Source organism: Elephas maximus, chromosome 4, assembly GCF_024166365.1.
Source record: "Elephas maximus indicus isolate mEleMax1 chromosome 4, mEleMax1 primary haplotype, whole genome shotgun sequence".
Lineage (NCBI taxonomy): Eukaryota > Metazoa > Chordata > Mammalia > Proboscidea > Elephantidae > Elephas > Elephas maximus.
In genome coordinates this window covers 41,502,179-41,518,379 of record NC_064822.1, presented here as the reverse complement: position 1 = coordinate 41,518,379, position 16,201 = coordinate 41,502,179, and the positions used below count along the sequence as shown (strand labels likewise).

General features: G+C 40.9%; 1 protein-coding gene across 2 annotated transcripts in view; it reads right to left on the bottom strand.

Moving 5' to 3' along the window:
* The window catches only part of ITGA8 (integrin subunit alpha 8), a 227,043-nt gene that overhangs the window by 44,263 nt on the left and 166,579 nt on the right, over positions 1–16,201 (bottom strand). For both annotated transcript variants that reach the window (XM_049881925.1, XM_049881924.1), the window contains one exon: positions 6,015–6,143. In XM_049881925.1, the coding sequence (XP_049737882.1) occupies positions 6,015–6,143 (129 nt within the window). The remainder of the gene's footprint in view (positions 1–6,014; positions 6,144–16,201) is intronic.

Here is a 16,201-nt window from a genome sequence, read left to right as displayed (position 1 = left end):
TATTTAGTTAGTAATTTTCCCTCCCTCCTTCTCCTATCTCTGGTAACCAGCAAAGAAATTTTTTTGTTGTTGTTTTTCCTGTATGTAAAGCTTTTCTTGTTTTTTTGTATGGTGGTTTCATACAATATTTGTTGATTGTGACTGACTTATTTCACTCAGCATAATGTCCTCTATATCCACAATGTTGTGAGATGTTTCACAGATTCATTGTTATTCTTTATCATTGAATAGTATTCTATCGCGTGAATGTACCACAGTTTGTTTATCCATTCATCTTTTGGTGGGCACTTAGGTTGTTTCTATCTTTTTACTATTGTGAATAATGTTGCAGTGAACATGCCTATTTGTGTCACAGCTCTTTTTTTTGGGGGGGGTATATACCTAGAAATGGGATTGCTGGATCATATGGTATTTCTATTTCTAGCTTTATAAGGAAGCGCCATACCATTTTCCACAGTGGTTGTACCATTTTACATTCCCACCAGCAGTGTATAAGAGCTCTAATCTACCTACAACCTCACCAACATTTGTTATTTTCTGTTTTTATTTTTTTGATTAGTGACATTATTTTTGGGGTGAGGTGGTATCTCACTGTAGTTTTGATTTGCACCTCTATAGGGTTGCTATGAGTCAGAATCAACTCGGTGGCAATGGGTTTTAGTTTAACGGTTAATGACTGCGAGCATTTCTTCATGTGTTTGTTAGCCACCTGAATTTCTTCTTTGGTGAAGTGTCTGTTTATATCCTAAGCCCATTTTTTAATTGGATTGTTCGTCTTTTTGTTGTTGTTTAAGTTTCTATGAATTTTAGAGATTAGACCCTTGTCAGATATGTTGTAGCCAAAAAATTTTTTCCTGGTCTGTGTGTTCTCTTTTTACTCTTTTGGAGAAGTCTTTTAAGGAGCACAAATGTTTAAGTTTTAGGAGGTCCCATTTATCTAATTCTTTTTCTACTGTTTGTGCATTTTTAGTTATGTTTGCTATTCTATTTTTGCCATGTATTAGGGCCCCTAGCCTTATCCTTATTTTTTCTTCTATGATCTTTATAGCTTTAGGTTTCAAATTTAATCTTTGATCCATTTTGAGTTAGTTTTTGTGTATCATGTGAGCTATGGGTCCTGTTTCATTTTCTACAGATAAACACTCGGTTTTGCCAGAATCATTTGTTAAAGAAACTGTCTCTTCCCTATTTAATGGACTCTGACACTTTGTTAAATGTCAGCTGTTCATAGGTGGATGGATTTATGTCCAGGTTCTCAATTCTGTTCCATTAGTCTACGTGTCTGTCGTCGTACCAGTACCAGACCATTTTGACTACCGTGGCTGTAGAGTAGGTTCTGAGATCAGGTAGTGTGAGGTCTCCTATTTTGTTCTTCTTCTTTGATAATGCTTTACTTATTCAGAGCCTCTTTCCTTTCCATATAAAGTTTGGGATTAGTTTAGTTTTTTTCCATCTTGTTAAGGAATGCTGTTGTAATTTGGACTGGGGCTGTTTTATATCTATAGCTCTCTTTAGGTAGTATTGACATTTTCACAATGTTAAGTTTTCCTAACCATGAGCATGGTATGTTTTTCCATTTATGTAGGTCTCTTTTGATTTCTTGAAGTAATGTTTTGTAGTTTTCTTTGTATAGGTCTTCTACGTCCTCGGTTAGATGTATTCCTAAGTATTTTACCTTTTGGGGGGCTATTGTAAATGGTATTTTCCTGATTTCCTTTTCGAAGTTCTCTTTGTTGGTGTGAGTTAATTTTTTTTTTATTTCGACTTACCATTGGAATCATCTACTCTTCCCTACTCGTGCCTGTTTGGTCTTGGACAAATGCTCTCATGGCTGCTACTTGGATGCCTGGATGCCTTGATGCCCCCACCCCCTCCATGTGGTTCTCTTAGCTAGGTTTGTCTTCATTTATTAGAACCTGCCTGCTTCTGCCCTCTTCAACACACACACACACACACACACACACACACACACACACACACACACACACACACACACACACGGCTGTTTCTAATAGTGAAGCTAGTCTGTAGGCTGAGAGAGAGTGAAATGCTATTTCTGCCCAGTGTATTTTCTGCTTCAGTTGATGGGGCAAATAGCTGCTTAACATTTATACCTACATTCTAATTTTTTTCTTTTGAAACTTCTTTCTAACCTTCCTTTTTTAAATTTTGAGAGTTAAACTTACTATCATTACTCCTTTTGGTACAATGGTTAAGTGCTCAGTTGCTATCCCAAAGACTGGTGGTTAGAACCCACCCAGCAGCTCTGTGGGAGAAAGACCTGGCAATCTGCTCCTGTAAAGATTACAGCCTAGAAAAACCTATGGAGCAGCTCCACTCTGTCACATGGGGCCGCTATAAGTCAGAATCGACTCAACAGCATATAACAACAACAATAACAGCAAGTCATACAAATGCTAAAATCAGGGATAGGATTTCTCTAGTATAGTTTTGCTCCATCTGGGTTAGGTACCTTGAATTCTTTCTATTTTATACCTGGCTGGAGCAACTATATACCCAAAAGCATGTTTGCACTTTGTGATAATAGTCATTTTATTTTGAGTTTAGTAGGTGGAGTTTACTCATTGCTAATGCTATCTTTTAAACTGCTTACGATATGTTATTAGAATTGGATTTAGGATTAAGAGCATTTATGATCAGGGAGGAAGACTAAGAATGGATGGACTGACTCACAGGGGACATTTTGGAAGATGACTCCTAAAACTATTCATGATGAGTCCCTTCACTCTGTCATTCATACATTTGCTCAACAAATGAGCCACATCCTGTGTTACATACTGCAGAAACAATGGTGAGCAAACCAAACGTGGGCCTTGCTCTTCTGAGCTTACCATATGGTGGGTAGGTGGGGAAGAAGAATGCTTCTGTGGGCCAGAGCCCTGGATGAGCCCACGGTATGACAGATCACTTTTGTGTGTGGCCATTCTAGCCATGGTCTTGTAACTCCCACCCAAGTGATTCGGCAGATATGGTATTTGTGGCTCACCAAAGGGATTGGTCAGTTTTGCCATCCTGCTGGGCTTGAGGTGAACCATCCCAGAGGTGGAAAAGAGAAGAGTCCAGCACCACCAAGGAAGAAGAGGCAGCATGGCCTTGGGCCTGGGATCTCTGTGCTGAGAAGCTCCTGAAGCAGGAGAACGAGAGAGCAAGTGAGCTATTACCCTGAAGATGGTGAGAAGTAGGGCAGCAGAGACCCGGCAGCAGAAGACAGCATGGTGGGCTTTTGGCCCATGGAGAGAGAAACCTGAGTGCCTGTGGGCAGAGGCCTAGGGCCAGGGAGAGCCGCGCCTGCGAGCACAGCTGAGAAGAGGCTGTCCTGATGGAAGAACTGTATCCTTGAGTGTTCCTGAGCCTGAACTGTAACCTATTACTTCCCTAATAAACCCCATAATTGTGAGTGTGGTCTGTGAATTCTGTGTGGCCATTGCAATGAATTATCAAACCCAGCAGAGAAAGAAAGAGTGCCGTGGGAGGGACCATTGGTGTCAGAGTTGGTAAAGACAGCGGAGAGAGGAGGCATGCCTGACCTCTACCTCATGAGAATCTGCCTTGGTCTGTTGATCTTGATTTTCCTTCCCCCTTGTGAAGGTGGAGGAGGTCAGATACCACCCCCATGCCCTTTTTACAGAGCCTAAGAGTAGTTCCAAATTTCTGGGATGAATACCGTTCTGGAGAGTGCCAGAAGCATGGGTTTGAGTATTTAATGGCTCTCACACTAGCCGGGACACAGACTACTGCACCTACAAAAAGAACTACAGAGTCCTCCACAGCTCAAGGACTTCTCTCAATTCTGCCTCCACCTTCTCTTTCTTGTCCCCTTCTTTACTCTGAGGTTTTCTGCCAAGGGTCTTTTCCTCTATCTTGTTTCTTTGAATTGCCAGCATTTGGCTTGTCTTTGTGGTTTTTGATTCAGCATCACCTAAAAGTACTGCTTCTCCAATTGCTTTTGGCAGTGTAGCTTGGGCAGGGAACATCTCTGCCCCTGAGCCCTCCTAGGCACTGGGACATAGTGCTCAGTCTGGTCTCAGCCCCAAGCCCCTGTTTGTTTATTTGTGTTTAGACAGAACTTGGCTTCATGAAGTAGTCTCTGGTTACTTCTACATAGCTGGAAAGTATGCTCATAATGTCATATTTGTTATGGAGATTTTCTGCAGAACCCGGGTGTCTGAGTTACCTAGTCCTGTTGTTGTTGGGTGCTCTTGAGTCTATTTTGACTCATAGTGACCCCATGTAACAGAGTAGAACTGCACAATAGGGTTTTCTTGGCTATAATCTTCACAGAAGCAGACTGCCAGGTTTTTCTCTCACAGAACTGCTGGGTGGATTTGAACCTCCAACCTTTGGGTTAGCAGTTGAGCACTTAATCATTGTGCCACCAGGGCTCCTTCCTTACCTAGTGCTGTAGCAACAGAAATACCCCATGTGGTTAGCTTTAAAGAACAGAAATTTATTTTCTCACCAGAAGCATGTTCAACATGCACATTTCTAGCAACATCCTGTTAATGACGATGGAAACTTTCCCTATAGCTCGTAATTCTTTCTAAGCCTTCATCAGAATTGCCCTTAATGTCCACAATTCTACCCACAGTCTCTTCACGGCAATCTAGGACCTTACTATCAAGCATGTTAAAATTTCTCCAGCCTTGACCCATTACCCAGGGCCAAAGCCCTTTCCACATTTTAGGTATTTGTTAGAGTAGCACCTCTACTCTCTGGTACCAAAGTCTGGTCTTTTCATAACTCAGAAGTGATTAGGTTTAGGGTCCATCCTACCAGGATGTGACTTCACCAACATAAGAAAAGAAAAACACTATTTCCAAAAAGGGTCATATTTACTGGTACAGGGGTTAGGATTTCAACACATATTTTAGGAGGACACAGTCTAATCCATACCAACAGGTAAACGGAACTTTGACACTGACTTCGCGCCCCTGTCACATGGATGGGGAAGGGGATGAATATTCATAGGAGGAGATAAAGGAATGAGTTCAAAACCCCAGAACAAACCTGTTGCTGTCGAGTTGATTCCAACTTATAGCAACCCTATAGTACGCAGCAGAACTGCCCCATAGGGCTTCCAAGGAACGGCTGGTAGATTTGAACCACCAACCTTTTGGTTAGCAGCTGGGCTCTTAACCACTATGCCACCAGGGAATGAGTGGGAGAATTGAATTGGAAACACTCATTCATGAATGCCGTCTCGTGTTTTGCAAAAGGATGACCAAGTTCAGGCCAGAACTACCACAGGTGCCTCTGCTAAGGCCCTGCAGTGGTGTTGGCTTAGGAAACCTGAGCGGTTCCTCTTGCCTCTTCTGCATAAGCAGAGGACTCTGAGCGGTTCCTCTTGCCTCTTCTGCATAAGCAGAGGACTCTGAGGCTCAAGGACAGGTGCCATGGCACAAAGACCCACTGAATGGACAGGGCTTCTCCAAATTGCTTTAAATTCTCACTGGCCCAGTGTCTGGCGACCAGCTGATAACTAAGCCGGGTGTTCTTGAAATGGATTAAAGGCTACATTTTATGTTTCATCATTATTTCTCCAATGTGGCTTCTGCGGCAGGTTTAGAGGAGTGAGAAATTTTATTGCAAACCCTCTTTAGTCCTCACAGAAGTCACTTTCATGTCTCACAGGATGTATTGCTCATAAATATGTGAGGCAGATCTGAGCACTGGAGGAGACCAAAAAGCAATACATGAAGGCAGAGCCATCTGTATTTGAGAATTCTGTCCACCCCAATTTTTCCCTCCATTCTCTGCATGCTGAGACAAAAACCAGTTGACATTGAGTCATTTCCAACTCATGGCAACCCTATGTGTGTCACAGTAGAACTGTGCCTCATAGGGTTTTCGTGGCTGGGGCCTGTCAGAAGCAGATAGCCAGGCCTTTCTTCTGAGGTGCCTCTGGGTGGGTTCGAACCAAAAACCTTTTGGTCAGTAGCTGAGCACTTAACTGTATGCGCCGTCCAGGGACTTTGTAACCTGAGACAACTCACCAGTATTTTTGCAGGGCTTTGTCTGTGGAGCTCCATCACAGGCACGTCTCTCTTCTTGACAAGATGAGGAATGGTAGAGTTCCTCAAAAAGGCGCTAAGCTCAGAGGTGTCCTCTGGGGAGGCTGCAGGCTGCAAACAGAAAAAAGGAGGTATTACATACAATTATATTGACAGCTGTTATTTTTTCATTGGCCTTGAACTCTAGACAATTTTTATTCCCTCAATTGAATATGATTCACATGAGAATTCAGGCATGTTCTGAATCTATTAGCAGCATGTTAACAGCAAAATGAACTGTACCTACAAGGAAGAACTTTTCCGCTCTCCAATTATAGGATTCATGCAGCCTGGAGAACGCATTCCTGGTAAGCTCATCTTGTAAGGATAAGGCTTTAAGCAGAAGTAATTTCCCCATAGGAGAGGATAGACTATGTAGAGGTTCTGTTTCAGGCATGAATCATTGTTCTCAAGTTACTGCATTCTCATTATATATATTAAAAACAAAAACAAAGAAAAAAACCCAGTTGTCTTCAAGTCAGTTCTGATTCATGATGGCCCCACGTGAGTCAGAGTAGAACTGTGCTTCATATGGTTTTCAATGGCTGATGCTTTGGCGGTAGGTTGCCAGGCCTTTCTTCTGAGGCACCACTGGATGGATTTGAACCTCCAACCTTTTGGTTAGCAGCCAGGTGTGTTAACTGCACCCAGGAATTTCTCATTATATATTGTTGTTAGTTGCCATTGAGTAGATACCATATCATGGCAACCCCATGTGTGTCACAGTAGAACTCGGCTCCATAGGGTTTCCAATGGCTGATTTTTCAGAAGTAGATTGCCAGGCCTTTCTTCTGATGAACCTGTGGGCTAACTCAAAGTTCCACCCTTTTGGTTAGCAGCCAAGTGCTTAACTGTTTGCACCCAAGGAATCCTCATCATATGTCAGGGTTGGTTAAACTACGGAACGTTACATGTGGGGAGATGGATCTTGAGGTGGCAAAGAAAAAAAAAAAAAAAAAGAGATGCTAACCATGGAAACACAGCCCTATGTGGTCAAGGACCAGATGTTGGGAAGTCTGAGCATCACGTGCCTGTACTTGTAAGAAATTTCCCCTCAGGAGAACAATGTGCTGAGAATGACTTCTCCAAAGCATGCTACAAGAACATTGTGCTGTGACCAGGGTTTTTTTTAATCCTGAGTTTGTTTTGCAAGTGTTCTTGAACTTGTGATTTTATCTCAGGCTCCGTGCTGGGTGCATTTGAAGGCTGAATAAATATTTTGAGAGTTCCAAATAAATCATACATAATATCCCTTTAACATTCATTAGTTCAGTCAAAGCCAGTAAGGATGACATTTAGACCGGCTGAATATAGAGATAATTTTTTCCTGCCGAGAAGCACGTTTTGTTTTATACAGTTTCTCTTTGTAGTCACAGGAGCAATAACAACACGCTCATGTCTGTGCAATGAAGACGAAAACCTCTACATTGTAGATGTAGGACGTATCACAAAAGGTGAAATGATAGTATTAAGCATGTCATAGGGACCTAGAAAAATCTACTGGACAAACAGAAAGATGCAGTCCAGACTGCTTAGCATGACGTGTGCAGCTTGCTCTGTGCTGGCCCTCGCTTCCCTCTCTAGCCTCATCTCTCACCAAGAGCCCTGCACATCCTGCGGTCTGGCATGCAGGCTGCTCTCCAAGCCTGAACTGCACCAGGCTGATCCTCCAGCCTCTGTTTGATGTTCAACATGCTTGCGCTGTTCCCCATCAGTGTTTATCAAACTGGCCTGGGTTGCTCAGAAAGTATTCGTAAAATGGGAACTGTAGAGGCAAGTGGAGCATCCCAGGAAACACCAGAAAACAGGGAGAGAAAGACGATCCAGCAAGGAAAACTAATGTGGGGAAGTCACACGTAGGGGGCTATCCAGGAAAGTGTGGTTCTGTAGAAGCCTGAGGAGAAGAATGTTTCAAAACATTAAGGGAGCAACTAGCAATGTTGAATGCTGCAGAGGAGGAAAGAAGGATGAGCACTGGTAGTGCCACTGAATCTGCCAATTAAGAAATTATAGATGCCCTTCCCAGAGCAGGGTGTTGGTATGGGTGGAAATTCAACTGTAGTTGGGAAAGAGTGAATGGGTTTGGACAAATGGACAGTCATTTGAAAAAGTGTGAAATTAAACCCTTATTTCATTCTCATATTAAAGTAATTCCCAAGGAGATGCAATTTCATCCTCCAAATAAAAAAAGCACCAAAACAAAACATGAATTTTCTTAGTATCATTTTTTTTAATAGAGGAAAAATATTATGGCCTGAAACTTTATGGACATATACAAGTTACTGGTTAAATAAATTATGATATATCTATACCAAAGATTACTGGATAGTTTTTAAAAAATGATATAAAGCGACTTTGTAATTAAGAAAGATATAAGATGCTGGTATGGGAAAAAGGCAGGTTATAAAATAATATAATGAAATTATATTTTTAAAGAAGAAAGGGAAGTATACTTATATTCTATATCTAGAAATGAAAACATTCTGGAAGGATAGTCATCAATGTGTTTCCAGTGATAGTAATTTGACGATATATTTGGAAGTTTTCCTGATTTCTTTTTAGGTATGATAATGGTATTGTGGATTTTAAAGAGTATTCTCTGCAATACACAATGAAATGTTTATGGTGAAATGGAAAGATAAATAAATGTGTAAATAGTAATGTGTGGTGACATTACTCAGAATTTTTAATTTTCTTCTTTACATTTTCACATATAGCCAGATATAATTTTATCGTAGACATTCAGTATTTTTTAATACAGAAATTAAAAAAATCACAATTGTAAAGAGACTGCAAGAGAAGGAAGGAGTAGGGAGAGCAAGCTGTTGTTGTTGGGTGCTGTTGAGTCGATTCCGACTCAGAGTGACTCCATGTAACAGAGCAGAGCTACCCCATAGAGTTTCCTAGGCAGTAATCTTTATGCGAGCAGATCAATCAGTCTTTTCTCCCGTGGAGCTGCTGGGTGGGTTGGAACTGCCAACCTTTTGGTTAGCAGCCAAGTGTTTAACCATCGACTCACCAGGGCTCCTTGAGACAGCAAGTACAGTTTGGTTATAAATGGAAGGGAAAGAGGCTCATTCCTGGAAAGGATACACAGTCAAACTATTTTGCTTATTTGTTTCAAAGATGGGGGAAATTTAAGTAAGTTTATAGAATACAAGGAAAAAACTAGTAGAGAAGTTAAAGATACAGGAAACAGAGGGGATAATTGATGTAGCAAGGTTAAAAACCAAACTAGAAGGACTCTGCTCCCTTTAGAAGTGTTAGAAAGAAGGTGAAGATTGGAGAGACACAATTACAAGGTGTGTGTGAAAGAGTTTGAGATGGGAAATGGGTTGTTTGAAGAGCCTCTTGCTTTAAGGTCACCTGCTAATAATATAATGTTAGAGATTGGATAGAAGGTACAACAGGAGTAGTGAAGGTTTGGAGGAGTCAGTGAGGAGAATGGGAGGGGCAGATCATCAGAATGGCAGAAGGAACTTCCCAGGGATGCTGGCTGCCCAGTGAACATGTAGCGCCATCAATCTGTAACGGTATCACTAGGTTAAGAGACAGAGAAGGCAGAGTATAGAACTGTGCATGACTGAGAGTTTTCAGGGAAGAGATTTAGAAGGATAGAGAAGGGAGGTTAAGGTGGCTTTTAAAGGAATATGTCAGGTAACTCATTATGGAATACAGACTTGGCAGAAAAGAAGGTACAGCCAAAGGGAGTGTTGAGGGGATGCAGGTTAAGACTCATAGACAGTGCTTGTATCAAGGGAGAGAAGATCTAGTTGGGGGAGGAAGTGAGAATATGATAATATCAGGAGACTGAACTGGAGAAAAAGAGGGTGTTGAGTTGACTATTTCAGAGGTAGGGTGGCTAGAGCTGATGCTGAAGATCAGTAGCCAAAGCGCCAAGATGATGAAGTGCACGGAAGTGAGGGGAGGGTTGGATGAGGGTCAGCCTGCTGAAATATTAGGACAATGCCAGGCTCTGATGTGGAGAAAAGGCATGTGAGCCAAAGGAATGCTCGAGCATAGTCAATGATCAAGGGTGTGATAGAAAAGCTGCTATAGCATAAAAAGTTGGCCTTAGACATAAAATTCAGAACTGTGGAAATCTCTAAAATTCTCTCAGGTGTTTTCTATCATACACTCTATGTGATGGATAAGATTTTGTGTCAACTGGGCTGGGCCATGAGTCTCAGTATTTTTATGTGATCATCTCCATGATGGGATCTGCTTTGAGTAGCCAATCTGTTGAAAGGGAGTTTCCTTGGGTGCGTGGCCTGCATCTGAATATACATGGATGTTCTGGCTTTTGCCTGCTCGGGATCCTGCAGCTGCCTCCTCTTTGTCTGATCTCCAGTTCTTGGGACTTGAGCTAGCAGCTTATCTTCTAATCTTGGGATTCATAGATCTTCACAGGCTGTTAGCAAGAGCCCTGCCCTCCAACCTGCCAATCTTGGGTTTGCCAGCCCCCGCAGCTACATGAATCAGGAGAAGCCTTTCTCCTGATCCATGGATTTGGGATGTTCCGGCCTCTACAGATGTGTGAGTTGTTTCCTTATATACAGTTCTCTCTCTCTTTATATGTATTTATATGCTTTACTGGTTTTGCTTCTCTAGGGAACCCAGCCTAAGATACTCTGTGTGTGTGTGTGCGTATTTTGCTTTGAAATCTATTGTGCGTAATTTCCATTTTTATATATGTAAGTTGCTGAGAATTATGTTACAGAGGTTAACTCCGTAGTTAATCAAACTACAGAGAAGTCCTGGAAAGAACTAGGAAGTGATTCTTTTTTCCGAAGGTTACAGCCCATTACCATGATGATGGTTATTAGTAGTAGTAATAAAACAAACAAACACACACACAAAACAAACAAGTAAGCAAGCAAGCAAACAAACAACCAAACCAAACCAAACCCATTACCATCAAGTTGATTCTGGCTTCTAGCAACTAATAGCAGTAGTAAAATAATAGCCTAACGAGAAGAAAACTATTTACCTTCCTGTGTGGTTGCACTGGATATTGATAGCTTTTGTACAAATACAGAGCATGTTCTATTAGGGGTGGCCCCTGTTTGTCATCATTCACAAATATTTATAACTGGCCACTCAGTAAAACACAGGACTTGTACTTGGTGCCAGAGAATGAGAGTATCACGGGGGTGAGATTGATGGAACATGTTTCTTTCTTTTGGTAGCACTCCTTCACAAACAGAGGAATGCCACTCTTAAAGAACACTGTCAAAAATTCTTTGAATGGCTTGCAGACCAGTTGTCTCAGATGGAATTCCAGAAATTATTTCAAAATAAGAAAAAAAGCAAGGAAGAAGTTACCCAAGAAACATAAACAACAGTTAAAACTTATTTTCCAGATGGACTTTTGGAGCCTCTTTCACAATTGGTCATGAACCCACTGGTCAGGTTTTTCCCTCAATCTGAAACCACTAAAGGTGAAGGAGGCTGGTTTATCCACGTGTTAGGCAAACACTTGGCTCAGAGTATAATTTGCTAAGTATGATGAGAAGCTGGTGGTAAACACTAAAGTATCTTCTGTAGAAAAAAATATGAAAATTGCTTATTTCTACAGTAAGGAAGACATTGTTAGTAAATACATTTCTTTCCCCAGCTGTTACTCAGAATTTGACCTCAACAGGGTTCTTTTTTTATAGCTCTTCATCAGCTTGCTCTGGTATAGACTTAAATTTATGGATAAAAGGGATATTTTGTAGCTGGAATGTGCAATAGTTAGAAATTGGTTGGGTGAAATAAGATTAAGGGAAAAGATTTAGAAGGATAGCGGAGGAGGGAGGTTAAGGTGGCTTTTAAAAGAATATGTCAAGTAAGTCATCATGGAATACAGGCTTGGCAGAAAAGAAGGTATGGCCAGAGGCCATACAAACTGTTTCTGCTTTCCATGTTTGTACTATCTGGTTGTAATCTGGACTTCTTGTGGGATTGGCTTTGTTCAAAAGTCTAATTTTCAATGGCGACTGTCTGCTTTCTATGGCTCCAAAGACACTAAACATTAAAAACATTGGCCCTCTCTTTTGTTAAGGTTTTCCTAGTCCAGTCTCTTTCTGAACATTTTTACTTCTGCATTGTGAACCCAAACAAAAGCAACACATACTATCTTTTTCTCGTTTGTAATTTGTCTTTGGACTTCAGGTATTCCTAAGACACAAGAGATGGTGGACCACTCTCATGTAGCAGATTGTCTATAATTAAATCTAAGTGGACAAAATCCCAGCGAGTGAGTTTACCATGTAATTTTCTTTAAGACATAAATATTAGGGGTTTGTGTGGAGGAAAAAAAAAGTTTTGTTTTTTTTAACCTTCTAGAAAGTTCATAGGGTCGCTATGAGTCAGAATCGACTCGACGGCAATGGGTTTGTTTTTTTTTTTTGTTTAGAAAATTCATGCAAAGCATAAAAAAAATAGTTTTGTTTTTTTTTAGCCTTCTAGAAAGTTCATAGGGTCGCTATGAGTCAGAATCGACTCAATGGCAATGGGTTTGGTTTTTTTTTTTTGTTTAGAAAGTTCATGCAAAGCATAGCTAAAAAAAAATGAATTCATTCCACTGGTGACTGGAAGATTTTCTTTGTCTCTGAACGTGGTGTTTTTACATTTCAAAATAGTCACAAGAAGAGAAACTGAAGAACGTTTTAAAGAGAAGATAAGGGGAAAAGAAAATTACCTCAGAGTATATTTTCTCTTAGGTGGCTGAGAATTGGACCTACAGACACATTGAAAATAAAAAGTGAACAAAATTCCTCTATGGGAGAGAGTATTTCCTGTAAGAGGGAGAGAAAGAGGGAAAGAAATGGCAGAAGGCAGAAGATCAGCAATAGTTGTCCCCAAAGCATTGGCATTTGAGATGAACGACATTAAACATGGGTACAGCTCTTCCGATCAGAACTTCTGAAATAATGAGCAGCCAGGTTTTTCCCTGAAGGAGAGTTTGTGGTGGAAGTCTGACTACTAAGAGGCAAGTAAAAGACATCGGATAATGCTTCAGCCATGAAATAAATCATGGTTCCGTACGTTCAAGGACCTCAAAGTGACTCTAAAAAGGACAAAAAGAAGTTGGTAATTAACTGAAAAGATGATTCTCAATAGTCTTACTTTTATGTCTTGATTTTTAAGAGGGGTGTGTGTGTGTGTGTGTGTGTGTGTGTGTGTGTGTGAGGAGAGATTGAGGCCCTGAGAGAGAGCAATGGGAGCACGTGAGAATGAGCTGGAGCTGTTGTTCTAGGAAGTAACAAGGATCTCTGCATTCTGAATTAACGAGACCCATTAAATGAAGGCAGTTATGAAAGAATACTCTTAAAAAAAAAACAAAAAAGTTTTTTTTTTTTTTTTTAACTCTTAAAGGTAAGACAAAACTTTAAATTTGCCAAGCCACTGTCTGCAGGCCCACTGATTACAAAAACAAAGAACGATTTCCTGGGCTATGATCTTTGAAGAACGAATGGTTTCTGCGTTTCTGCTTTCCATATTTGTACTATCTGGTTATAATTTGGACTTCCTGTGGGACTGGCCTTGTTCAAGAGTCTACTTCTCAGTGGTGGCTGCCTGCTTTCTATGGCTCCAAAGACAATTGTTTAAACAACATTGGCCTTCTCTTTCATTAAGGTTCTCCAAGTTCAGTTTCTTTCAGATCATTTTTACTTCGGAATTCTTTTTTTTTTAACTTAGGCCAAGAATGTTGCATCACAGTTTTCATGTAGGTTAAATTTGAGTTCCTCATTTCTCTTCTACTGTAAGGTACAGCTTCAGATTCCACAACACTTCTCTGCAGCATGTCACATTTGGCTGTTTACTACAAAGCCTTGCCATTAAAAAACAAAACAAAACAAAACAAAAAAAAACTTTACTCTTTATGAAGTTTTAGTTCCTTAATAGGTTTGCTTTTTCAACTTCATCTTATCTAGAGATTGCAATCTATTTGAATTACTCACCAAACCTCAGGATAAAGCCCACCCAAATAAGAAAATTGGTAGCTTGAAATCATTATTTACTGCCTTTAGTACAGTTGAGAAATACTTGACTCAAGTCTAAAATTTTATTCCGAGAAGGATCTGGAACAAATTAGATTTAATGGATTGGTTTAAATACTGTAGACAGTTGAATGTTTCAAAATGTTTTTGATGGTAGAATGTGAAGAAATTGCCAAATTAAAATCCTCTACCACTGACCTGGACCATGAAGCCTGGAAGCTGAACCTTCATGGACATCTAATTATGCCTCTCAGTTTACAGAAGACAGAAAAATGAGCTTGATGAAATAGAAACTACCACAGAAGAGACAGACAACCAAAGACCATTTCGCTTGGGAGGTAAAAGCAACAGCAGGGGTGGAATCAGCGGTAGGCACTGCCATGCCCCAGGCTTGCTTGAGCTGGCCTCGATTTTCTCAGATGGAAGAACAGGGGCTTGTGTCTGCTGATTGCCAACCTCTTCTCTAGCTAAAGGCTGCTGCAGCTCCCTCTGGCCTACCCACGCATCTACCAGTACCAGTCATGTTGGGTCACGGCGACCTGACTCACGGCGACCCCACATGTGTTGTGGTACAACTTCTTCCACAGTACTTTAAGTGGTTGATATTTTTGGAAGTAGATCTCCACGCCTTTATTCCAGGGCACCTCTGGATGGGCTTGAACTTCCAGCCTTTCAGTTAGTAGCTAAGCGTATTAACTATTTACACCACCCGGCCCCTTCCCCATCCTCAGATTTTGATGTTTGAACAATGCTGACAAACCAGGGAGAGTGAATTTCAATGAGGCCCAGTATAAGGCAGGTATTTAAAAACAACTCATTGATTTCTAGCCATACCTGAGTCTGTGGCCTTCTTCCACCCCCAAAATCAATTTTCTGTCTTGTATCTGAGGAACAAGTGAGGTTGGATGTGGGTGAGAACTTTTGCCCATAGTCTCCTTGAGTAGCCGTAGGTTACCGAATGAACATGGTAGTGGCTTATGAAGGCAGCCAGTACCCCTCCTCAAAACTTGGGGACATTAGGGTTAACTCGGTAGGATAACCAAACGGTATCAGTCACTACTATGAAAACTGAACTCCCCGTTCAGGGATTACTGGACTTTGATATTTATGTGAGAAGGGTCACATTTGGAATACATATTCAATTTACAGACAGGTTGTATTTCAGGAAGTTTTGCGCTAAATGTTTGGCATTCGGAGTGTATTTCTCTTTAGAAACAACGTTTTAAATGGTGGTTCAGTTTTCAGGCCGGCCCACAAAAAGCTACTTAATCCTTAATATGGCTGTGGTGCTATAAAACTATATACTTGCAATAGAAGAAAAAGTAAACCCCAGGTTTGTTGCCATATGAGTGATTTAAAAAACAGAAAAAAAAAAAATCTCTGTATTAAATAAATTATATTAAATGTTGATATTTAGGTGGAAATAGGTTAAATTAGAGGAAAGTGAGAATGCATGCAGAAACTTTGTGGATTCTGAAGGGGATACCTGGGAAATTTCAAAGGCTCTAAAATTGATGCCACTGGTTCTTCTGAGTGGATGACTTAGAAAGTGTTTCTGAGGGAATCTGGATAGCTTTTTTTTTTTTAATCCAAAGAAAATTTCCTCAGAAATTTATGATAGATTTGAGAAGAGGCAATGAAGGAGAGAGCCATTTTCAGTGGTCAGTGGGCAAAATGTTATGTATGTTAACATGACATAAAAAGGATTTTGTTGAAAAAAAATTAAGAGAAAGGTCGAAGAAGAAGACACGAGGGAGAACTGTGAAAAACCCACAGAAGAAACTTCAGAAAGTAGGGGTGGTCATCTCCTTGTGACAGCTCTGTGGTCAGGCTGGGACTCTTTTTTGCTAGACCACCCGGAAGAAGCCCTGGTGGTGCAACGGTTAAGTGCTCGGCTGCTAACCTAAAGGTTGGCAGTTTGAGTCCACTACGCGGCTCCATGAGAGAAAGACCTGGCGATCTGCTTCTGGGAAGATCACAGCCTGGAAAACCCTCGGAGGCAGTTCTGATCCATCACATGGGGTCACTGTGTGTTGTAATTGACTCAATGGCACCTAACAGCAACAAGACTACCTGGGACTGGAGTATTCTCAGAAAGGTAGAACAACTTACAAAAAATGGACTACTCATTGAGGCAGATGT